The sequence below is a fragment of the Mus musculus genome, chromosome 2, assembly GCF_000001635.26.
Source record: "Mus musculus strain C57BL/6J chromosome 2, GRCm38.p6 C57BL/6J".
In the NCBI taxonomy this organism is placed as follows: Eukaryota; Metazoa; Chordata; class Mammalia; order Rodentia; family Muridae; genus Mus; species Mus musculus.
Window position 1 is genome coordinate 165,442,021 of NC_000068.7, and position 25,111 is coordinate 165,467,131.

A 25,111-nucleotide genomic window follows, 5' to 3' on the forward strand; every position below is an offset into this window, starting at 1 on the left:
TGTTTCTGTTATAAGGGACAGGACATTCCAACATTCATGTGGCCACCTTGTGGGAGGCAGGAGAAGGGGGATAGAAGGAATACAACCCCAGAGTTAGCCAGGCCAACTTAGTGACACAGGCCACTTAGTGACATAGGTCATGTTGCCATGGTAACCCCCTGGGGACTTCTCCATCCTCTCCTTATTTCTTCCTCAATTTCTATTTATCCAAATGATGTCGATGGGATCCCATCTCATTCAGACACAGACCCTCGGAAGGGTCCTTGGACACAGTAAGTACTCAACGAGCTTGGCTCTTCTGCAGGCACATCAGGCCAAACAGAAGATCAAGGCTCTGCAGGGGTTGAAAGGATGAAGGGGTAGTGTCAACTGTCTGATGCCACCCCAGGGTGACCACGAGGCAGGCCATTCTCTCAGAGCCCCACAATGTGGGAGGGAACAGTTTGAAGGCCAGGAAGCCAGAATCATAGGGTGAGTTCAATCGCCTTTGTTTGTAGCCTGAATCTGGCCCACCTTGTCTGAGCTGACCTGCCAACTAAGAACAGCTCTTACCATTTTTAAATAGTTCAAAGGATCCAGAGCTTGGGAAGAGGCTTAGTCAGCAAGGCGCTTGTTGTACAAGCCCGGGGATCTCGGTTTCATTCCAACTACCCAATAACAGCCAAGGGCAGGAGCTGGAGAGATGGCTCAGTGGTTAAGAGCACTGGCTGCTCTTCTAAAGGACCTGGGTTCAATTCCCAGAACTCACTCACATGGCAGCTCACAACTGTCTGTAACTCCAGTTCCATGGGATCTGACACACCTGCAGGCAGAACACCATGGTGTGTAAAATAAAAATAAATACATCATTTTAAAAAAGCCAAGTGGCATATGTATCTATGACCCCAGAGCTGGAAGGAGGATCCTGGCTGGGGCTCTCTAGTCAGCTGAGCCAGCGAGCTCCAGGTTCATTGAGAGACCCCGCTGCAAAAGGTACAATGCATGTGAACCTCCCCAAACATGTACGAACATGTACAGTGCACACGGACACACACGATCCGCAGAAGAACACTCTGGGATGACACGGTTATAGGAAATCTTAACTTTGGATCTCATGCAGACTTTTTCTTGGCACATAGCCAGCCGCCGGCACCCTGCCGCCTTCTTCAAAGGCAGAGTTGGGAAGTTGCGACAGAGTGGCCCACAAAGTCTAAAATGTTTACTGTCTGGTTATTTACAGGGAACAACTGCCAACTCAACTACCTGGCAGATGTCCTCTGTTACCTGGAAGACTGTGTCCTGTGACAATACTTCTCTGCTGTCTCACCAATGGTAACATTCTAGATGTTTCACTCTGCCTTTCCAAACCCATCTGGGAAGTGCTCCTGAACTGTGTTCAGCTTTTAGTGTCCCACATGATGAGTGTATACCACACTCATCGCCAGACATGGGCAGTCTGTAGATGGTGTACGGATCAATGTGCAGTTTGTGTATACATGTGTATATATGTAGTGTACATGTGTGTGTTACACATGTGTGTGCACATAGGCATGTATATGCAGTGTACATGTGTGTGTACATGTATGCATGGGTACATGCACATTCATAGGTGTGTGCTTGTGTGTTATGTGTGCATGTGTATGCAATGTACATGTGTAAATGAGCGTGCATGTATACATGTGTGTATGCAGTATACATGTGTGTATGTATGTGCTTGTGTACATGCCTGTGCATGTGTGTGATGTGTGCATGTATATGCAGTACAGTATGTACATATGTGTGCAGGTGTGAATGTGTGTGCAGTGTATATGTATGCGCAGGTATCCTATGTGTATGTAGTATACATATGTGTACAGGTATATATGTGTCCATTCGTATGCAGTGTTCATGCTGTGCAGATGTGTATATGCACATGTGTGTGCAGGTGTGTATATGTATACATGTGTGCATGTATATGCAGTGTACATGTGTGTATGCAGGGATGCATGTGTGTTTGTATACATGTGTATGCATGCATATATGTGTGCAATCATGTCTGTGCATGGGAAAACCAGAAGTGAACCTCAGATAGTCTTCAGGAGTCATCCTTTTTTTTTCTTTTTTGGACATATGTAGTGACAATGGCCTGGAAGTCCTTATATACCCTAGGTTGACCTTAAACTCACAGAGATGTGCTTGCCTCTGCCATTCAAGTCTTGGGACCAAAGGCATGCCTGCATCTTGTGGTTTTGGGGGGTTGGGGTGGCAAACAAGGCCACTAGCCTAGGATTCGACAATCTGGCTGACTGGCCAGCAAGCCCCAGGGATCCATTTGCCTTCACCTCCCCAGCTAGGATTACAAGCGCGTGCCGCCTCAGCTGGCTTTTAAACATGGGCTCTGAGGATGGAACTCAGGCCTTCATACTTGTAGGAGAAGTCTGTTCTGGAACAAGCATGCTTACACACCTTTTCAAAGAACACCGTTAGCATGGTTTCAAGGCTAATGTTGCATTTATTGGCCTGAATGGCACCTCTGTGGGAGTGGTCAGCCACTTTTGTCAAAGTGTGGCTTTCACCTCTTATCCCAGGTGGCGTCTCCCACTCTCACCACGTGGCCCACCACACCCACTCAACATGGGTTAGAGACCGTGAAGGGCAGAACCACAAGAGCCCCCATATTTCCACTAAATTCTCCCGGACCAGACTTAGACACCTGACTACCTAATACACAGGGAAGGCAGGAAGCTCAGCTGTCTCTAGCTCAGTGTGCTGTGCAGGGTCTGAGTGTGAGGCAGAAAGAACGCGGAAGGTGGGATGGCAGTCCTGGCCCAGACATGGATGGCTTTCCTCAGCTCAGTGTGCTGTGCAGGGTCTGTGTGTGAGGCAGAAAGAACACAGGAGGTGGGATAGCAGTCCTGGCCCAGACATGGATGGCTTTAGACCTCTCTTAAAAGTATGTAGATATCAATACAAAGTGGGAGACTTTAAAGTAGAGGTGATATGGCAGCCACTGTGTCACCATGGGGTGGAGGTGTGTGAGTCACTGGGTTGCCAATGAAAAGTCTCGGGATGTCCTTGTGCCTCCAAAGTGGCCCCACGATGCCTTCCCCTGATTTCATCATGTCTGAAGAAAACAACTTCCCATTTTTTTAAGCCACTTGAAGGCAGACATGTGTTCTATTGCTGTCAAAAGAATTCTCACTGATGTCACCCATCTCTGGCCACACTGCCTGGGTTCAAAGTCAGGCTTGGTCACTTTCTCTCTGTGTGATCTAAGGCGGTGACTTACATCATGTGAAAACATCTGCTAAGAGCCTAGTGTCAGAGGGTAGAGGTCAGACCCCTCAGGTCAGTGCAGCCTGAGACAGGAGCGCTTCTTACACTGAGAGCGCCCTCATGCCAACCCTTACTCTGAGACAGGGTTTCTCTGTGTAGCTCTGGACGATTTGGAACTTCCAATGCCCATCCTCCCAGCAGCCACCAGTGTGAACCCTGGCGCCCGTCCAGACTCACCTGTGCTCTCGTCGCCTTCCCGGGGAAGGTCCTTCCGAGCTTCGCGCTGGCCAAAGAGGCTCTTGAGGATGGCACTGGCAATGGGTAGCATCATTGCGGTGGAGGCCGTGTTGCTCAGCCACATAGACAGGAATGACGTGGTCACCATCATCCCCAGGATGAGCCTGGGAGGCAGAAAGAGTTAGGGCTGGGTCTAGAACTCGGGGTCCACTGGGAACTCTGGTCTAGTCCCTGGGGAGTCTAAGCGTTGGTTTTACAGGAGGGAAGTCAGAGTCCAGAGAAGATCCCAGTGCCAGAGGGTAGAGGTCAGACCCCTCAGGTCAGTGCAACCTGTAACAGGAGCACTTCTTACATTGAGAGTGTCCTTCATGCCAACCCTTACTCTGAGACAGGATTTCTCTGTGTAGCTCTGGATGGCTTGGAACTCACCACGTAGCAAACATAGAAGCAATTGCCTAAGCTTATCTTGTTTGATTTGGAGTGTGTGTGTGCAAAAGGGCTCCATCAGGTCTCTGCTTTCACCTCTGGGTGGGTTGTAGGGATCTAAGTCAGGTCCCTGAGCTGGCCAGCAAGTACCTTTGCCCACTGAACCACCCTGGCTGTTCCAGGCTTGTTTTAGATCCAGGGACAACTTGGCTTATTGTGCTTAAAGAATTTGCCTGTTGAAGTCAGTCCAAGCCTAGCGTTTCTCTGCCTTGCCCACAGATCTTTAATGGTGCCCATTCCAGGATGCAGCGACCTGGCACTAGAATCTGCCACCTCGCCCCTCCTCTTCTGCTCCCATGTCTGCTGGCTCCTACTGCTCACTAACCTGGGCTTCTTGCCAGCATAAAGTCAACCTGGATGCTTCTGTTCCAGTCTTCCTGGTCCACACCCACCAGCACGATCTAAAGTGTCATAGGATTTTCCACATGGAGATCATTTAACTACACTGTATTAGGTAGGAGGTAAATGGAGGACCCCATAGATTAAGCCAAGGACTCCAGCTCCTGTCAGGCTCCCTATGATGACAATGGCTTCTGGATTCTTCATCCATTTCTGTCTCCTCTTAGACCTGTTTCTTTCAGGCTCCCTTGCTTCATCTTCAGAGCCATTTCATGGCCTTTCTGTCCATTCTGCCCAGCTGAGCCTAGAGGCTTCCTCCTCCAGAAAGTCCCCCTCCCTCCCCTCTCAGACTTTATATTCAGGGGTCCAAGTACACCTGGCGTTAAACAAGCTTTTATCTGAGACTATCCTCCAGGTCTTCTAATGGGGATGGGACAGTGTCACTGAAACACCTTGTCATGAGCATTTTCCCATTACACTGTAAGACAATGGTTCTCAAACCTCCTTAAAGCTATGGCCCCTTGATACAGTTCCTCAGGCTGTGGTGACCCCCAACCACAATAGTATTTCATTGCTACTCATAAGAGTAATTTAGCTAATGTTGGGAACCACAATGTAAACACCTGCATTTTCTGTTGGTCATAGGCAGCCATGAAAGGGTCATCCAACTCCCGAAGGGGCCAAGACCCACAGGCTGAGAACCACTACTGTAAGAGCTTTGGCACCTTGAGGTGTCAGGGACAATTAAACCTGTCACCAAATGATGGCTGTTGTTGGGCCTGCCATGGGAGCACACAACATTGATGTGTTTCTAGAGGTTAGCATGTGGTGCCCTGGCACGCGTGTGCTAAAGGGATCATTTGGAAAACTGTACTCTGCTGTCACTGGGGTTGTTATTTTTCTTTTATCTATCTATCTATCTATCTATCTATCTATCTATCTATCTATCTATCTATCTATCTATCCACCCATCCAGTGTGTGTGTGTGTGTGTGTGTGCATGTGTGTGTGTGCATGCGTGTGTGAGTGTGTGTGTACGCAAATAACATGTCATCTGTTGGTGGTCAGAGGAAGGACAACTTTTGGAGTTGGTTCTCTCCTACCACTATGTGGGTCTCAGAGACCCTGTTGAGGTTTGATCTTTTGCTATGTATTGTAACGCTAAATATTGGTCCTAAGGTTGCCCCTAAGGATGAGAATCTGCACATAGACCCAAATGATGCTAAGTGACCTTGCCCTCCAAGTTATCCCTGATTGATGAATAAAGATGTTTACAGCTTATAACTGAGCAAAATTGAGATAGGCAGGGCTTGGGGGTTTCCAGGCTTGGCATTGGAGGAGAACCATGAAGAGAGGGAGAGGGAAGACTCCATGGGTTAGGTGAGTCATGAAAATACGTCCATGAGGGCTGGCCAATTGGAGTTAGGAGTGGCCCAGATGGAATATGGCAAGTTATAACTCAGGGTTATTAACTGGAGAAATAGATTTTAATAGCTTAGAGGGTAGATATCTGGCCAGCTCTAGAGCTGACTAGGGCTTATAATAATAAAAGTTGTATCTTTTATCCATGAACTGAGTGATCAAAGGTGGAGTAGAAGCCCCCAGTTGAGATTAAATATTATGACAACACACTCCTACCCTTCTCTCTGGCAACCATCAAGAATGACTAGCAGTCAGCTTTATCTCTTGAGTCTGTGATCCCTTGAACTTGCTGTTCATTCACAAGGACTTCTTGAGACCTGGCTACACAGCTGGCAGAGATGGGTGCTGCCATTTTCTGGAACAGAGGAGCCTGACACCAAGAAGCCTGGTGACACGAGGCTGAGGGGCAAGCAGTCCAATCCTGTCTCCAGTGACTCTTATATTATTGACTTTTTGAGCCAGGGTCTCACTATGTAGCTCAGGCTGTCCTGGAACTCACTCTGTAGACTAGGCTGGCCTCAAACTCATAGAGACCTGCCCTCTTCCGCTTCTTAAGTGCTGGGATTAAAGGCGTGCACCACCATGGCTGGCTTTGGAGGATTTTGAAGCATATCAAAGACAGCTGTCACCAAATCAGCTCTACACTGCACGTATGAGGAATGCATCGAGTTGTCAGGAAACTAGGAAGCCAGACATGTGGGAAACAACAGTTTCTTGGTTCAATGGCCATAAAGGAAGAGCTTTGCCTTCCACCCACCCCACGTTCCCCTGTGCCTGGTCTCACCTTGCAGGCTGGACCCCAACCAGCATGAGGACCTTGAGGGCGATTCTCCGGTGCAAGTTCCATTCCTCTATGGCGCTGGCCATGATCAGGCCGCTAAGGAAGAGGAAGTTGGTGTCGAGGAAGTACTGGGGGCAGACCTTGCTGGAGGGCAGAATGCCCATGAAGGGGAAGAGGATGATGGGCAGAAGAGCTGTCACTGACAGGGGCAGGGCCTCTGTGCACCAGTACACCGCCATGAGCAGGATGACATAGAGGCATCGGCCTTCCTGTGTGTAGAGGAGAGGATGAACACTCCATCAGTGGCTTGAGCTTCAGGCCAGAGGTGATAGGGGAAGGGGCACCAAGGCTCACGCTCAGGGAAGCAGTGGGCATATCATCTTGCTCAGCTATAAAATGAGGAAGCTCTCTGCACCACAGACGTTGTTGGAAATATATGGAAACATTCCCTCCCACACACACCATTATCTCTGTGGGAAATTATCTCTTACCCTGAGGATAATAACATTAACAATTTACTTCTAGAGAGTTCTAGAAAGTTCTGGAAAGGCAGAGGGAGAGTGGAACAAAAGGAAAGCAATCAAGAGTACTTAAAAGGTTCCTCCATGGACACCTGGAGCATGATTCTGGTGGGAAACCTGGAGGTGGTGTTATAGATGTGTCCAACCTTTTGACGTTAGGAAAGATGCCATCTACAAAGGTTGTCTTTGAAGATTACAAAAAGGAAAGGAAAGGAAGGAAGGAAGGAAGGAAGGAAGGAAGGAAGGAAAGAGAGAGAAAGGAAGGAAGGAGAGAGAGAGAAAGAAAGGAAGGAAGTAGAGAAAGAAAGAGAGAGGGAGAGGGAGGGAGGAAAGAAAGGGAGGGAGGAAGGAAGAAGGAAGGAAGGAAGGAAGGGAGGAAGGAAGGAAGGAAGGAAGGAAGGAAGGAAGGAAGGAAGGAAGAAGGGAAGAAGGGAAGAAAGAAAGAATCTTCTAATGTTTTAAGTAAGTTTAGGAAATCACGTAGAGATGAATTGATGGCAGTCCTCCACGGTTCTATGCTGAAGAACATGTCTTGAGTTGCTACCTGAAGTGTAGGGCATCCTGGGTATTCACAGATGATCCCTTGTTATCCCTGGCTGAGGACTGTTCTGGGAGCATTCCCAGATGCCCCAGTGGCGGACTGAGCATGCCCCTCCAGTCAGACAAGCTCACCATGGAGACAGGCAGATGCTATTGGTGTGAGTGGGATTGGCCAGCACTGATGGCAACTGCCACCCCTACAGGACACTCTTGATATGGACCGAAAGAGCCAACACTCAGTGTTCCCTGCCATTTGCCCTGTTCCATGCATCTCCTGACAAGACTTGGGAGAGGTGGGTCCAGGGATGTCTGGGTGTAAGGCTGGTGACTCTGGGATCCCCTTGGTCCATCTTACATCTTTGTATTTGGGAAAAAATGTGTATAAGATTGTTCATTTTTATCTTGGGGCCAATATAAGACATTCAGACCACTAGACAGTAGCAGACCCTCAAACATTCTGTTTCTGTTGGTGCCTTGCTGCCCCCGGATTCCCCAGCTTCCACTTCTTCAGGAGAGACCATGTAGCCTGGCCCTCATCCCCAAGGAGGCAAAAAGCAGAATTGGATCTGATGAGCTGTGGGGATACAGGGAGGGGGGCTGAGTGTGAAAAGGGAAGATGATAACATCTGAATGCATGTTTCACCCCCTTCCCTTGTTGATACACAGCCTCTACAGGTGTGGTGATAAGAGGTGGGGACTCGTACCCTTGAGAGAGGCCTCAGGCTCGATCTGCTCTGTGAGGACTCTGAAGAAGAGCACCTTTCTGAGGTTGAGTGCTGCCTTCACTAGGCTCCTCATCAGCCAACATCTCCATCTTGGACATTTTTTTTAGCCTCCTCACCAGAAGCATGGAGGTTCCCAACCTTCAGGGCTGTGAGCAGTAAACCTGTATTGTTTATAAACTACCCAGGCACCCTAGAGTTTTGTTACAGACACTCCTCCTGCCCAGCTTGGCATCATCATTCTGGCTCAGACATGAACGTTCAGCTTCTGTCTTTAGGTGCACAGCTGGCCAACACTTCCAGGGAAACAGCATTCTGGAACCAGTTCCCACTAGGAAGTTTGGTGGCCTTTATAACCACACGAAGGAGGCATATTGAACGCCATCTCCCAAGCTTCCTAGTGAGATTCTGTCATCCTTGCCTTAACTTCTTCATTCTGGTTTACTATCATGGCTTGATTTCAGATCCTGTCTCTAGGCCCTTTGATGAACGATCCATTCAAAGGATGTCTCCTGCCTTCCAGGAGAGGGCGGCAGCTTTCTGAGGTTCAGAGGTCTATAGCAAAGGGAAGGGGAGTGCATGCCTGTGCTGGAAGCTTCTTTTGTGTGTGACTCAAAAAGAAGTCATGCTCTCCAGCTGGACCCAGAGCCTGTCTAAGGCAAACCCAGCTAACAAGGGCTACCATTGTCTACCCAGCATCCATCTGCTGCGTTCGGAGGCTGGCAGATGGAAACATAGGTTGTTCTGTTGTGGTCTGGTTTTTGGTTTTGTGAAGTACCAGGGTTGGAACCTAGGGCTTTGCACATGCTGGATCATCCTCTGACTCTGAGCTATGTCTCTAGCTATATTTTTGCTTTGTAGATTTTAAGACAGAATTTCACTAGTTGCCCCTGTTGGCCTTGACCATATGGTATAGCCTAGGCTGGCCTTGAACTTAGAATCCTTCTCCCTCAGCCTCCCAAGTATCTAGGGTTACAGGTCTGAGTCACCATTTCTTGTAGGAAATAATATATTTCATTGTAAAATGTGTGTGTGTGTGTGTGTGTGCGCGCGTGTGCGCGCACGTGTGTGTATGCGTACATGTGCGTGTGTGTGCACATATTGGTGTGTAGAGGCCAATGTCAGGAATCAACCTTAGGAATGTGGTCTTCCTTCTCTGAGCCAGGGTTTCTCATTGGCTGGAGCTCATTGACTAGACTAACTTGGCTTTCCTCCTCCTCCATCAGGCAGAGAAAGAGAGGAAGGTGGAGCTGAGATTTGGGGGAGAAAGGGAGAGAGAGAGAGAGAGAGAGAGAGAGAGAGAGAGAGAGAGAGAGAGAGAGAGAGAGAGGATGCAGAGGAGACGAAGAAGGAAAGTAGAGCAGAAGCACCTGGCCTGGAGAAACCACAAGTTCTAAGGGGTCTCTAATGTGGGGAAGATGGTAGTGTAGCGGTAGATCTGCCCAATCTAGGCGCACAGCATGCATTCATATTAATTGAGTTGTGTTATCATTCCCCAGGCTTATTTAGGTTGGAGATTCACCGCAACACTGATCAGGTTTTATGTAATCTCTATCAGATGCCCAGGCACATCAGCTAAGGTCATGTAAGATATTCCCAAGGTGGATTCCAAGGGCAGGGAAGTTTCAAACAACTGTTCTCCTTAGCACCCACTAAAGCTCCATGATAGGTGTATTGGATGCTGACAGGTTACAGACTCATATCTGCATTTGTTTAATGCAGGTTTTCAAGATGCAGTTATCTACAGTACTCCCTATGCTCAGCTAGTACTCCATGGAAGTGGCTAGAAAATCAGCCTGACTGAATGTAATCTGAGAAGATTACAGCATCCAATGAGAGTTCTTTATGCTGTCTTCCATGGTAGAGCCAAAATTTCACGAGAAGAGGGTCCCTGTTTGCTGTGTCTCATTCTCTTCTGTGTTCCAGAACCTAACATAGTCTTCAACATACTTAGTGCTTGTGTCTGCAGTGGAGAATGGGTAAATAAACACATGAATGAGTGGCTGACAGATGAATGGGCTGATAGATGTATGTGTAGATGGGTGGATAGATGGATGAATGGACAGATGGATGCACGAGTAGGTAGATGGATAGATGAGTGGGTGGATGGACAGATGGATGGATGAGTGGGTGGATGGATAGATGGATGGATGAGTGGGTGGATGGATAGATGGATGACTGGGTGGATGGATGTATTGATGGATGGACAGATGAATGAATTGTCGGATGGATGAGTGGATGGGTGAATAGATTTGTTGATTGATGGATGAGTAGATAGATGGAAGAATCAGTGGGTGGATAGATGAGAGGATGAGTGGGTACATAAGAGACTGATGGATGGTTGGATGAGTGAATGGGTAGAAGATGGAGGTGGGTACTCTTGGATAGACCTTAGGCCAGAGCTTCTGGATACAGAGACTGGAAAGTAAATATCTCCCCTAACTGCAGTAGGGCAGGTGGCTGCAGTCATGGTTGTAGACTCCCAGCCGCAGGACAAAACAGCATACTTGGTGGTAGGTGTGGCCCTAGGTCCTGTTTGAGATTGCAGAGGAATAATTAGCTACAAGCCAAACAGGGAAAGCTGGGTGACCTGTCAGGAGGCACTCTCAGCTCCACTTCAGAAAACGCACACGTCCACGGAGTCCAAAGGTCAGGCCCTCTCCTGTCCTGCGGCCTTTGGGTATTTGTTTCTCAGGGGACACTCAGATCCCAGAGGAGACTTGTGGGGCCATAGAGGAGTCTTGCAAATCGGACCCTCTGACTAATCGGAAGTTGGTGTGTTTGGGGGCTGTGTGCACATATAAAAACCCAGCTTAAAACTCAGGCAACAATGTGGTTTCCTGGCTAGTACCACTCAGGCTGAGACTCATCAGACAAAAGCCTAGAGGAGGCCTCATGGGGACTAGAGCATCAAAGCAAGCGGTGACAAAGAAACTGAACCACCTCGTGCTGACAACTTAAGGGAAACAAGTGTCTTGAAAACGTAACTCACTCAGCTCTAAGAATAGAACTAGAAAAATAAAATATTCCAATATCTCCTTAAGAAATCAAACCAATCATTAAGTCCCCTCCTCCCCTCTCTTCTTCCCCCTACCCTGCTGGTTTCTGCCTTTACTCTGCTGAACAGAAGTGGAATTGACAGGGTTGTGCCTTGCACACTGTTCTTTGAGAATAGACAAGGAAGCCACTTCCTGTTTCAGTCTATGGGCTCACACTGTTCTTTGAGAATAGACAAGGAAGCCACTTCCTATTTCAGCATAACTCAGGGTTGCCTTGACAAGGGTGTTACAAGAAAAGAAAGTAGAATGGAATATTTACAAGACAGGGTTCATGAGATTACCGAAAACATCCATCTGAGAGCCCGAGTCCTGTTTCCTTCTGTATCCTGACTCATGTCATTGGGTAGATATGTCATGGCGGTAGCAATGACACCCAGAGACATTTCCAGAACATTCCCTAAGTTCCAGGCCCCTCACACACATAGGCTCAGTTAGTGTCCCCCAACAACTTCTATGGGGGTGCTATTCCTTCCCGACTCTCTTCATAGAGGATTGCAGAAAGCCTTCAGTTTCAGTCATGTCCAGCAAGCCAAGGCCTGTCGCAGCTCCTGGGTTGCTGAGTCTGCCCAGGAGTCTTGATTTCCATATTCTCCCCTACAGACTCCATCTGTACAGATCTCCTTCTTGGAGGCATTGACCATGACAGGAAGCCGGAAAGGCAGCAGGCCTTGGGCAGCACACGGGTCAGGAACAGGTTTCATTATTTTTCTGGTTAGCATCTGGAACACTGATGGTGACCCCAAATATCTTTGCTTGCCTAGCTGAGCATCCTATGTACAATGGATTAAAAATTCCAGGTTGCTGATGAGGGACACTGTGCCTTACCTCCTCCCAACCAAGCTGGGTCTGGGGGACAGACCTGATTCAGAGCAAAGCTCTTGAACACTTAAGGTTAGCAGGATTAGTAGGTGGGAGGCACATGGGTATGAGTCTTTTCTACTGTGATCACCTTTGCTGGGGCAATCAGAGATCAGCCACAAAAAGGGATCGAGTAGAACAAGAAGCCACCTTTGATGATGAGAGAAAAGAGCTAAGTTCACCCCCGGTATGAAGACGAAGCCACTGCTGTGGGATTAGCATTAGGCGGACCCTCATGTGGGTAGATGCATCCTCAGAGCAGATCAGTACATTGGTTTCTGGGCAGTGGCAACATCTTTCTTTACTGTTCATGCAACCTGGGGGAGGGGATGTCCTGAGCTATGTGACAGTACAGAGTAGAGGTTAGCTGACTGTAGAGACTCCCAGGACCCTTGGCAGGAAGCAGGTTGTCTGTGGCAGGTGCAGAGCAATGATGGTCGTGCTCAGCACTGGGACTGGTGATCACTGATTTAATTAAAAGATACAGTTTAAAGTTGCTGTGTATCCCAGGTTGACCCTGACTCAGCGTCCCAAGTCACCTCAGAATACAGGATGACAGGAGTATGTTACCACACCCAGCCTGGGATGCACTCTGACTAAAGGAGACATAAAAGCCCAAACCTAGCCCTAGCATGTGACATTCTTCACACTGGGTTCCAGCAGTAGTGCAAGGGTAATGTTCCCGCACTTTCCTCCAAGACTTGGTTCTAAGAGAACGGCCTTAAGGATATGGTGAGCAGCCAGCTGACCTGCACAAACCTGCTAGGAGGAGTAAGAGAGAATGGAACGGGGATGAGAATAATAAACCCAAGGAAGAATTGTGCTACAGAGTGGGAGCCACAGAGCTAATGCTCCTCCATGAAAGGTTACAGCAGAGGTGATGGCCTCCCTGAAACTATCTCCAGATAAGAAACAGGAGCCCCAGACAAGGTGCCACATGCTCAGAATCCCAGTACCGGGCAAGCTGAGGCAGGAGGATTAGCATTAGGTCAGTCTGGACTATGCTGCAAGCTCCAGGCCAGTGTGGTGAGGCATTGTCTCAAAAATAAATAAAATGATAAAACGTAAGTTAACAAATGGGTCTAAAAACAGACATTCAGTAGAGGGTGGTGGACTCTGGGGCTCAGGCAGTAGGCGTCCACACAGAGCCTTCTAGAGAGAGGGAGTGAGGCAGGCATTGAAAATGGACCAAAGACAAGAATGTTCAACAACAGGAGAGTTGGACATGGTGAGTGGTACACACCTGTAATCCCAGGGCCCGAGAGGCAGAGGAAGGAGGATCACCGAGATTTCAAGTCCAGCCTGGACTACATAGTTAGAACCTGTCTCAAATAAATTCGCATGTGTACACCCCCTACTAACAAGTACTTAGGTCATGCATCTACATGTACACACATATGCACACGCATACACACATGTATACATGCACATGAACACACATGTGCCCATGCATGCACACAAATGCCCATGTTAGCAGTGGAGATTTAGGAATGAATAAGGAAGGTTTTCCTGTGAGTTCATCCCTTAAGATAAGTCTCCATCAGTGACACATTGCCTTTGTTTGTTTGTTTGTTTGTTGTTTTGAGACCGGGTTTCTCTGTATAGCCCTGGCTGTCCTGGAACTCACTCTGTAGACCAGGCTGGCCTCGAACTCAGAGATCTGCCTGCCTCTGCTTCCCAAGTGCTGGGATTAAAGGCATACACCACCACTGCTAGCTTGATGACACGTTTCAATGCGCATTTTCAGGCTATTATCCCCAAAGGCTCCTATGGGAGGCAGACATCTAAGCATCATGATTCCCAGCTTTCAGAAGAACAAACTGAGGCTCAGAGTGTTCTGGGGAATTCCACCACACCCTGCCTCAGGCCTCCAGAGCCTGGACAGCAACTCCACCCACAGTAACTTTCCCTAGCAATGGAGTTCTTTAGAGACTTTCCCTAGGAAGCAGTGAGCACTTGAAACTCGGCTAGTGCCAACTGAGAAACTAGAATTCTAAATTTCAGTTCTTTAAGTAAGCTTATGACATGGGGCTCTGGCATTTGGATGTCATGCAGTAGAGACTTCTTTTATCTTCCTATGCTAATGACCACTTCCAACTTCAGCTACTTCCTGGGTCCCATCTGTTATCAACTTCTTCCTGGCCCTGGCTGGGACATCTTTCTTGCTGTGGCACCTGGCCTCTCAGACTGCCATCTTCTCCAAGCCTCATTCTCAGGGTCCTCCAATGTCAGCGGTTTTGTTTGTTTGTTTGTTTGTTTGTTTCTCATTTTGTTTTGTCTTGTCTTTTTTCCTCTCCAAGTCATCTGGTCCTTCAGCAAATTCAGGAGGCAGAGCCTCTAGGCAGAACCAAAGCAGGAAGGCAAAGGAAGTTACCCAGAGTGACCCAGAGAGGAAGCTAGGAAGATCATCGGGTGCTTTCTCCAGGACCTCTGAGCAAATGCTAAGGGACCATGCTCCAGCTGTGGCCATAACCTGCTTTGAGGGGTGAAGGAAGCCAGCACTCTGCGGATGTGGCTGGCAGATGGTGGTGTGGCCACGTGGCTGGCCTGCACTCATGAACCAAGGTGCCCAGAGGCAGAAGTGAAATGGGTTTACTGTGAGATACAGTGGAGTTGCCACCCTTATGGCTTCCATACCTAGGCCCACTATTGGGTGGCTAGGACACAGAACCACCTAGCACTTTGTGTGCTCTCCATGGTCCTGAAAGTTTCTCAGCCTCTCCAGGCCTCAGCTTTGACACCTGTAAGTTGGGGATTTTAAGACAGCAGACCATTTTAGCACACAGTCCTGGAACCCTTTCAAATCCAACCCTCTACTGACATTACCTTCAGAGTTGGAGGTGTGAGCACTCTCTCAGTGTGTCCACTAATTACCAGAGGCATCTGTGACTTCACCAATTTAAAAAAAAAATTACAGGCTGGACATGATGACAGATACCTGTCGCCCCAGTACCCAGGTTGGACGAAGCAAGAAGCCAGAGGGCCATCCTGAGCTAAAACAGTGAGACCTTGTCTCAAAAATCAGACAAATAAAAAGAAATCACAAAGAGGCAGGTTTTTCTGGCCCACGTTTTCCTTTTGATGAGCAAATCTTTTAATAAAATTCCACAGAGAAAGCACTTTGAAGCATCTCTTGGGCATTCAGGAGCACTTGTGCACAGAGGGGGGGGCTCACATTCTCATTGCACAGTCCAGAGCTGAGAGCAGTACTTTCTGTTCCTAGGGGCCTGAGCCCTGCTTTACTCTCACTCCCATCCCTTCCTGTGGCCCTTGAAACACTGGAGACTTGGCTCTAAGCTACCCTCCACTGGGGCATTCCCCCTACGAAGAAAGTTCTTTCTTCACCCATAACCACAACCTGAAAAGCAAGTCTGATCCTTGCAGGGATCGTGGCTCCTCTCAGGCTGGCCCCACCTCTCACTGGGCTGTGCCCTGCCTATGCACCCACATGGCCTGGTTTGTAGCATTTCTTCATCCATGTAGCTGGCATCTACTGATGCCTGAGCACGGGGACAAGCAAAGCCAGACAAAAGCCCTGCCTGCACAGACCTCGGGGCTGGAGGGAGGAAAGATTATGGAGAGCGAACCAGCAATCACCTCCAGCAGCAAGAATCCCAACAACAGCTCACAATACATGGGTGAAGGTAAACTCTCTAGAGAGGGGCCTTTATAGTGAGAGTGAGCTACAAGGAGGTCAGGCGGGGCTCAGGCAGCATGGAGCAGGCCTGCCAGTGCTGCCCTCCTCAGTCAGAGCCTCCGCTCGCATCCTGCCCTAAGCCACAGAGAGACCTTTCTGTTTTTTACCTGTTGGATTGGTTGGCTTTTTGAGCCAAGAGTCTTGCGTAGCCCAGGCTGGCCCCAAACTTACTATGTGCCATTATTGGCCTTGGATTCCTATCCCCCTGCTTCAACTTCCTGAGCCCTGAGGTTCCAGGCATGCATCATTGTGTATTAGAACAGAATTGGCCGTTGGTTATCCTCCTTGATTCAGCCAAAGTCATGCCAGGGCTACTCTGACACACTGGATAGGACCTGGCCTTCCCACAGGAAGTATTGTAATCCCTTAACCAAAGAAAGCCAGCCTCTGAGCTTAGGCCGAACCTCGAACCTCGCCACAGAGATTAAAGTCTTCAGACGAAGCATGCAGGGGGAGGGGGAGAAAGTGCCGTGTCAGAAGGTTAATTTTTGAGCTGGGGAATGATTTCCAGGCAGCCCCAGGTGACTTTTCCCCCTTGCTCCAGGCTGGCCCCTCTGCCCATGAAGGAAAGAGAGGGAAATGGCCAAGGACAGGAGATCACAGGACACTGAACCCCACTAAGATCCCCTAGGCCACAGCAGGGACCTTTGTCAGGGGGTGTGTATGCTTAGTGACCAGGATGGTGGTAGAGATCCAGGCAACCCTTGGGGACCAGATGCCCTCAGTGGTACCTGCCTCTTTGAGGCTCATGAAGGCTCTGGGAATGCACAGTCACTGTGAGGCCCTGAACTGTGGGGCTCTGGCAGGGAAGGAGCCAGGCAGGCTTTAAAGTGTCAGGTTTAGATGCTCTGACTGTGGTGTGGAACCTTGGCCAAACCACCTCCATCTTTGAGCCTGTTTGCAAATAGATAGGGTAGGAACAAGGGTGTCCCTACTACCACATAGAGGAGTCTGCCTGGAAGACAGGCAGTGCCCCACAAAGCAAGTGTAGGGCCATGGAGACAGCAGTAGACATGGAACTGAGACAGAGACTATAGCTTATAGGGTGGTGTCCAGTGCTGTGGTGCCTGGGCTCAAATCTTGCCTTTATTACTTAGCTCTTCCCTAAAGAGTTTTGACCTCCTAGCACGGCCGTTGTGGGTATACCTGGTGGCCAGGTATGACACAGAGTCAGCGACGTTTGCACACTACAGATGTGGCAACACTTCCTACAGAATGGCCCTGGCACTTGGTGTGCATTTCTTGCCTTTTGCATGAGATTTTTTTCCCAACCTGGTGGCCCACACCTATAGTCCTAACACTCTGGGGCTGACACAGGAGGATCCTAAGTTTGAGGCCAGCCTAGGCTACCATAATGAGACTCCTGTCTGAAACAAAGCCAAACAAAAGGCCTTGGACTTTTGCTTTAGATATCCCGCAGGGTCTTGGGGTCTTTTCTGAGGGGTGAAGGTGATGGCTGTAGATGCCATTCAGACACAGGTGCTGAGGGGAAGGGAGTCTGGGGCACAGACCACTGACTTGGGGGACAAGTCCTGGCCTAGGAACACAAACAAGAACACAATAGAAACGCTGTTCACAAAGCCGAGAAGCATGCTAGACAGAGGCTTCCAGTTGTAAGTAAGGGACCTGGGAAGGCTTCAGAGACCCAGAGACAAGGCCAGGAGGCTTCACTCACTCCTAGACACAGACTCCGTGCCACAGCTCCCAGACTTGAAGAGCCTTGGGGCAAACATGTGTCCCTTCTGAGCCTCTCCGTGTCTGACTGTAAATGAATGCTCGCAGGAGGCTGCTGTCAGAGTACCAGCAATGGTCAGTTTGACTCAGGTTCTCCCTCTCTGACTTATGCCTCACTGGGATCGCCACAGGGGAGCTGGGGGCGGGGTCTACAGAGCTGGTTTAGGGAATTCTGCCCTACCCCTGCCCCCACCCAGCACAATGCTGACCCCTGGACTCATTAGCAGATGTCCTGACAAGTTCAAGCTCCTAGAGCCATTCATTAAAAAGTACTCCCGGGGCACCTCACACTCTCAGGCTGCCCAGGCTTCACTAATCATTCACAAGCCGGCAGGCAGACAGGCAGACTCCGCTCAGGAATGGCCCCAGATCAGGAGCCCCCAGCAGCCTGACCCAACCCTAGAACAGACTGCTGTGTCCCTCAGGAAAAGAAGCTGACTCACTTTATGACCTTGGGCAGCTCCTTCGCTGGTTGTGCCTTTGTCTCCCCAAACTGTCCCGCAATTCCATCAACTCTAACCATGGGACCAGGAGATGCGTCCACATGTGGCAGCCTGAGACCTTCTCCTGCCGAAAGGTATTGATCACATGAGGTTCAAATCCCATCTAGACTGTCCCATTCTGTGACTGGAGTCCCAGGGGGTCAGAGGCAGAAAGGCTACATGATCAAACCCATCCTCAGCTACATAAGGAGTTTGAGACTAGCCTGGGCTACGTGGGACCCTATCTCAGCCTCTACTACTCATAGCTCCTCCCCATCTAGGGTTCTGGGCTTTGAGCTAAAGATAAGAAGAACAAAGGGGTGGCCATCGAGGTTTTCTTCAGTACTTCTTTGACCTTCCAGACACCCCACTAGGACACATGAGCCTTATTCCAGCTTAGAGGGGAAAGAAAAGGGGGCTCCAAGAACCCGGGGCCTCAGAAGAGGAAAGGCCAGAGAGTTCAGGGGAGAGTTCCAGGCTCCATTAAAACTTCTCCAGGCACAGACGTCCTTAGTACTGCAGAGGGCTGCCCAAGTGCCTTGAATGGGCCTTGATCTTTCGGTTTCTTCGATACACAAACCAAGCTGCCCCTCATCCCTTCGACCTCCTTCCCAGCAGTCTTTTCATTTTACGTAGGCGGAAACTGCAGCCTAGGGAAACTGAGTTACTTTCCCATGTTCAAACAGCCAGGAAGTGGAAGAACAAGATTGCCCCGAACCACCGTGCCACCTGCTGTGGGAGTCCGTATCTACCCCAGAAATGATTTTATAGGACTAGACGTGATTCTACAGGGTGCACCAGCTCATGGGAGGCAGGTCCCTGTTCAGTCCACAGCTCAAGACCCTCAACAACAACAACAAAAAAATGTTCTGTGAGGAGTTCCACTTCCTCCCTGGGTGGCTCAGCTTGGAGGGTCAACAGATATGTCTACAGGTTCCTTCATGCCAAAGGGGAGACTGAGGCAGGGAGGGCTAGACCAGAAGCTCACTCAGGGTGATTGTCTCGAACGTGGCAGCCCAGTCAAGTAGCTGAGCTGGATTTAACTACAGCCAGGGGCCTCTGGAGTCTGTTCTCAGTTCGCTGTGCAAGGCTTGGAAAGATGGGCCCATTGTGTTGATGAGTAGACTGAGGCTCAGAGCAGTGTTGCTTATCTATTACCTGGATGTGCAGTTTCAATCTAGCTCTTGGTGGCTGCTTCACTGCTTGACTGAACTGAGAGATGCCGTGATAGGGGGATTTGTGCTGGACAGGGCAGGGACCCTGAAGAAAGCTGCCCAGGGGAATTGATTGGCCAATTGCACTCCAAACTAGGACTCTGGAAGTCTCTGGGGCTCTCCAGAGGCAAGATATTAGGGACACCAGGACTGACGTAGGTAGTCAGCCAGAGATGGGGAAGGCAGCTTGGGCTTGGGAGTAGGTTTTGAGTGCCAGGTTTTAAGCCAGCTGTCTAATGAGGAATATCTCTGTACCTCAGTTGGTCACGTCAGCTGATGAGTGCGGGTGGCCCCAGTGCCTGCCCTGTGGCTCCCTGTGGGAGCTTCCCTGCTGCACGCATTAGCTCTTTGGTCTCCCTAGACATCTAGCTTTGCCATTAGCAAAGCCAGACTATGCAAAGCCGGACCACCAATGGAAGCAGCAAGCCTTGGGCACTGCCTGGTCCCAGAGGGTCGTGGGAAGGTAAGGGCTGGAGGGGGGGGCATCCTGGCTCTCCTTGCCCTGCTCATCTCCAGACTCAAGCCCTCTGCCTTCTGGGTTCCTGGGAGCGAGATGGTGCCTCCCTTGAAGTGGAGGCGACAACAAAGAAAAGGCTGTTCTACCTTCTACCAGCTGTACACGTTCTCTCTCTCTCTCTCTCTCTCTCTCTCTCTCTCTCTCTCTCTCTCTCTCTCTCTCTCTCGAAAACTGTTAGTTGTTGGTCCTGGGGAGCTGGGGCAGAGGAACGGAAGCTTTCTCTGCCCCCTTTAACTCCTTCTTCCCCTGTGTGGAACCAGAAGCAGCCAGGCAAACCTCTCATGCACTGAGCAGGGCACTCAAGAGAGATGGTGGGGGGCTCCTGGGACACTACCCACTCTGTTGATGATGTCTGGGCCTGAACCATGGAGGGGTAAGGACTGGGAGGACTAATAGAGACCCACCATGTGTTGTATAACAGGTAGACTTCTCAACCATGAATGTTGCGTGTGCTTCTGACAGAGCCTTCCCTGCCTCAGTCTCCCCTTTAGCAAGAGGGAACCTGCATTCAGCTCTACTGGCTCTCCAAGCTGAGCCACCCAGGAAGAAAGCAGAAGGGCGCGTAGAACCCTTTCTGCTGCAGGCCGTGACCTTTCATTTCCTCTACCAGAACCTTCCAGTGTGGGGAGTCAAAGGCACCGACTGCAGAGGGCGTTACCCAGCACTGCACATGGGGCACCCAGACCCACCTCGGAGGTCTGAAGCCTATGGGTTTCATGCTTCAGCCATGGCTTTATCTTATGCTAACCCTACCTGTGGACAGAGGAGGTGCTGAGCTGAACATGCCCCATGCCTCAGTTTACCGATTTCTGAACAGAGTTGCCATGACGAGTGAGGGAGCCGGTGCGTAGCTAAAGAGTAGCTTGGGGCCTGGCGTGGAATGTGTCCTCAAAATGTAGTGATCTTGTTCTGCCCACCCACGTCTCTCCATGGAGACAGGGGCCCCAGCTCCCCATTCACTCTGAGTTGCTGTAAACCAAGGCTGTGGCTGGGATCTTTCATAGAGGAATCCATGGACCCATGGCTGCCACAGGTGTCCTTGGAGCAGTTTGTGTGGCAGTGAGGTGACAAGGGACAGCTGTTGGGGTAGGCTGAGGGAGAAGTGATCCCTGAGTCACACGTAGCCAAGGCAGGGCCACATTCCGGTATCTTCTTCTCTCTCCTGTGCTCTCCAAGGAAGAAACTAGGAAAGATATCCTATTCAAAACAGAACCCCCTATTTATGTTGGGGTTTGGGCTGTTGCTGTGTACTGTAACGCTGAATTCTGTACCCGAAGGTCTAGGCCTATGGATGAATTCTCACGTTTACCAGCCTTTGCTGTGCAAGCCTTGCTCCCTAAATGTAAAGCCCTTGTAGTTTGGTCTGTTGCTAGGTACTGAGATGCTAAATACTGGCCCTTGTTGCCTCAGGGACGAGGAGCCTCCTCACGGAGACCAAGTGATGCTGTGTAACCTTGCCCTTCACATTATCCCCAACTGGTCAAGAAAGATGTCTAAAGTCTGGGCAGAAGAGAGATAGGCAGGGCTTCGATTCCGGAGCTTGGGGTCTGAGACAGGAGACTACAAGCGAGGAGAGAGAAGGTGGAGAGAGAGAGGAGAAGATGCCACGGGGTTGATGAATCACAAGAACATGGCCACGAGGGCTGGCCAGTGAGAGCAGCCCAGATGGAACATGGCAAGTTATAAGTCAGGGTTATTGAAAGAGAGGTAGATCCTAAGAGCTCAGAGGACAGCTGTCTGCCCAGCTCTTGTGCTTTTAAGGTGTACTAGAAATATAAAAGTTTTGTGTCTTTTATCTGGGAACTGAGTGATCGAAGGTAGGCTAGAAACCCCTAACTGAGTTTAAATATTTACTACAACACGGAGGAAGAGACTAGGAAAATATCCCATTTAAAATAGATCCCTCCAAACTTAATGCCTGCGAATACATCTAACCAAAGACCTCCACAATAGGGCTGGCGAGATGGCTCAGCGGTTAAGAGCATCGTCTGCTCTCCCGAAGGTCCTGAGTTCGAATCCCAGCAACCACATGGTGGCTCACAGCCCCCCGTAATGAGATCTGATCACCCTCTTCTGGTGCGTCTGAAGACAGCTACACTGTACTTATTATATAATAATAAATAAATCTTTAAAAAAAAAAGACCTCCACAATGAAAACATCCAGTCACTGAGAAAGGAAGCTAGAGGATGGGGGGGGGGGACACCTCCCCCCATGTGCCTGGATTGGCAGAATTTTTATTGTGGAAATGACTATATTACTAAAGCTTATGTGTAGACTGCAACATCTATCAAAATTCTGACGCTACATCTCACTGATCTAGAAAAAACACCCCCTTCCCCAAATTCATATGGAACCACAAACAGCCAAAGCAGACCTAAGGAGTAGACACGGCCGGAAGGATCACCATACCCAGTCTCTGGCTGTACTGCAGAGCTACAGTGACAACGACAGCCTGGTGCTGCATGGGACAGACAGGGAGACCCCAAAAGAACTGGAAACCCGGAAATAAACCCGCAAAGCTACAGATGCCTGGTTATTGACAAAGGAGGCAAAACCATACATTGGAGAAAGGATAGACTGTTCAGCCAGGGGTGACAAAACTGGGTATCCACCTGCAGAAGACAGAAATTAGATTCCTATCTCTCACCTTGCCTCAAAATCAATTCAAGATGGATTAAAGACCTCGATTTTAAGATCCGGATGCTGAACCTTGTAGACACTAGCCGAGGGTACAATCCTCAAGGCAGCGGGGGCAGCGAGAACTTTCTGACCAGAACCCCAGCAGCCTGGGAGCCGGCCCCAAGTACCAACAGCTGGGACTCTGTGGAAATAAAAGTCAGGATTCAGAGGAGGAAACCCGATGAGCACTGGGAGCTTTGCAGAATGGGCGGTGAGCTTTCTCAGTTCTGCTCAGGCATGCTGATGAACTGCAGAAATTAAATATTAAGGAAACAGAATTGCCAATCAGCGAATGGGCAAAGTAATTGAATAGACAGTTTAAAAGAAAAAAAGAAAAAGAAAAGAAAGGAAAAGAAACAAAGAACCATGACTAGCCAATCCCTAATTTTAAGTGTTCGATATCCCTAGCCATCAGCCAAATGCAAATGGCCAGGACTTGGGGTTTTCTGGGTATATCCAAGGAGCGGAATAGCTGTCTCATGTTAGTTCTATTTAAAATGTTTTTGAGGAACCTCCAAGCATGTTTCCACGATGGTCCTATGAATTTGCACACCCACCAGCATTTCTCCACAGTCTCTCCAACACTTTTGTCAGATTGCTTTAAAATTTTTTAGTACTGATTTCTGAGATTGTAGTGAGTGCTCTTAACCACGGAGGCATTTCTCCAGCCAGTGTGACAGGAGGGAGGGGCTACCTCAAAGGTGTTTTAATTTCCCATGCACCATCCAGGGAAGTGCAATGCAATGCCTGCTCCTTTCTATGCTTCGGTTGCTACACACACACACATACATACACACACACACATACATACACACACACACACACATACACACACACATACACACACATACACACACACATACACACACATACACACATACACACACACATACACATACACACACACACATACACACATACACACACACATACACACATACACACACATACACACACATACACATACACACATACACACACACATACACATACACACACACATACACACACACACATTCTCTCTCTCTCTCTCTCTCTCTCTCTCTCTCTCTCTCTCTCTCTCTCTCCAGCTGCCCTGAACATCCCTGAGCTGGCAGGATCTTGAGCTGTGATTCTTTTTTTCTGTTTTTTGTTTTGCTTCGTTTTTGTTTTTCAAGACAGTGTTTCTGCCTGGCTGCTATCCTGGAACTCACTCTGTAAACCAGGCGGGTCTCAAACTCACAGATCCACTGCCTCTGTCTCTGCCTCAGCCCTGAGTGCTGGGATTAAAGGTGTGTGCCACCCCCACTGCTCTGAGCCGTGGTTCTTAAAAGGACTTCTGGGGAATGGGAAGAGGTCTCTCCCTGCAGTCTCCGGGGTGCTTGCATTTCTCTGCAGAGGAAGCCTGACACACTGAACACAGAGGCCCCTCTCAGTCCTGTGAATTAAGGCCTCCTCAGGAAACTGTCGTCCCCACTCGTCTGGGTGGCAAGGGCATGCTGGCCTGGAGGGTCCTTCCCCAGTGTCTTTATCTTTTGGGGTGCTGCCACACCTGATGTGGGTTTCTGAGACACGGACCACAGGCACTGGACCCTCACCTTGCAGGTGGCAGAGGCCAGCCTTTACCAGGCACCCGTGGGGCACTAGGCATTTTCGTTTTTCTGGCAAGTGGCTTTCACTGAGCCACTCTGATGGGAAGGAAGGTGAGGTCGGGGAGGAAAACAGCCAAGAGGCAGAGTGGCCACGTGTGTCTCCTCCCAAGACCCTGGTGCATCTGCGCGGGAGGCAGCAGCTTGGCACTGGTATGAGGACTGTGTCTTCAGGGTCTGGGGGTATCAGAACCCTCAGCTCATCAGTGTAGAGGGCACCATCCTGTGGGTCTGAGTCAGGACACTCGATCTAGCTCCCTGCCGGGCCACCGGGAACCATGCGGGCCTGTTTACACACCTGGCAGAAGTGGAAAGCTGGCCAGGCCTCAGAGGACTACGGCTGAGGCCCAGAGCTAGGGGTGCCCGTAAGGGACGGGCAGCCGGCCACCTAGCCAGGAGGACTCCTAGGATGATCTGGGGTTCCCTGTGGGGAGACCAGGATGACTTCCCTCTGTCTCCTGACCTCAGTCTCCCGGCTTGAGAAGCATAAGCTGCTGTCCTCTGCTCAAAGGCGCCACAGTCCAGACGTGGGCAGGGGCTTTAGGAGGCATGCACACTCTGAAACCAGGACCTCTGTTTAAACCCAAGCTGACTACTCTCTGTTGCCAAGTATCCTTCATGTGTCAGGCTATGTTCTAGACCTCAGAGACACAGAGGGAACTGTATGTAGCAAATAAAGTTTTGCCCTGGCACTCACCACAGCCCAGAATAAGATGTAGATATGAAACAGGGCAAGACTGTACACAGTGCTGTGCAGACAATAAGCAGGTGGTATAGCTTTAGAGAAGTTCTGTGGGGGTGAGTGGGGCAAGATTTTTAAAGTGGTCATCCAGGAGGACTCCTTGGAGGCAGTGCCCTTGTGCTCAAGACTTCGATAACCATAGCCTTCCAGCTGCAGCTGATTAGGGTAAGAGAATTCCAGAGGCAGAGTGGGTGCAAAAGTCCTGAGGTAAACATGGCA

The 25,111-nt window shown here is 49.6% G+C and overlaps 1 protein-coding gene and 1 long non-coding RNA gene across 3 annotated transcripts in view, besides 7 other annotated features; one reads left to right on the forward strand and one right to left on the reverse strand.

The window, feature by feature from the left end:
- Slc13a3 (solute carrier family 13 (sodium-dependent dicarboxylate transporter), member 3) overlaps positions 1 to 25,111 on the reverse strand; it is a 67,903-nt gene that overhangs the window by 36,726 nt on the left and 6,066 nt on the right. Inside the window, exons 2-3 of the mRNA NM_054055.2 lie at positions 6,502 to 6,767; positions 3,472 to 3,635 (exon numbers count right to left, since the gene is read on the reverse strand). Coding sequence (NP_473396.1) covers positions 3,472 to 3,635; positions 6,502 to 6,767 — 430 coding nt within the window. The remainder of the gene's footprint in view (positions 1 to 3,471; positions 3,636 to 6,501; positions 6,768 to 25,111) is intronic.
- On the forward strand, positions 166 to 15,319 carry Gm14437 (predicted gene 14437). 2 transcript variants are annotated; one of them, NR_166415.1, is made up of 3 exons: positions 166 to 471; positions 1,220 to 1,311; positions 14,499 to 15,319. It is a non-coding gene; the product is annotated as a predicted gene 14437 (long non-coding RNA). The 2 variants fall into 2 exon arrangements; NR_166416.1 differs by having other exon boundaries at positions 166 to 272.
- Positions 4,685 to 8,677: an origin of replication, noted in NCBI's record as "4 kb HindIII pDY/377 fragment; promotes replication of a plasmid". NCBI's record gives the evidence for it as "EXISTENCE:genetic transformation evidence [ECO:0005027][PMID:8413198]".
- Positions 7,848 to 8,053: a protein binding site, noted in NCBI's record as "mAdA-1". NCBI's record gives its function as "required for formation of protein complex at origin" and the evidence as "EXISTENCE:protein binding evidence [ECO:0000024][PMID:18181156]".
- Positions 7,848 to 8,053: an origin of replication, noted in NCBI's record as "mAdA-1; peak of nascent strand synthesis determined by PCR of lambda exonuclease-treated, fractionated nascent strands; can also support replication of a plasmid". NCBI's record gives the evidence for it as "EXISTENCE:genetic transformation evidence [ECO:0005027][PMID:18181156]".
- Positions 7,848 to 8,053: a protein binding site, noted in NCBI's record as "mAdA-1". NCBI's record gives the evidence for it as "EXISTENCE:protein binding evidence [ECO:0000024][PMID:18181156]".
- Positions 8,426 to 8,662: an origin of replication, noted in NCBI's record as "mAdA-C; peak of nascent strand synthesis determined by PCR of nascent strands; can also support replication of a plasmid". NCBI's record gives the evidence for it as "EXISTENCE:genetic transformation evidence [ECO:0005027][PMID:18181156]".
- Positions 8,428 to 8,627: a protein binding site, noted in NCBI's record as "mAdA-C". NCBI's record gives its function as "required for formation of protein complex at origin" and the evidence as "EXISTENCE:protein binding evidence [ECO:0000024][PMID:18181156]".
- Positions 8,428 to 8,627: a protein binding site, noted in NCBI's record as "mAdA-C". NCBI's record gives the evidence for it as "EXISTENCE:protein binding evidence [ECO:0000024][PMID:18181156]".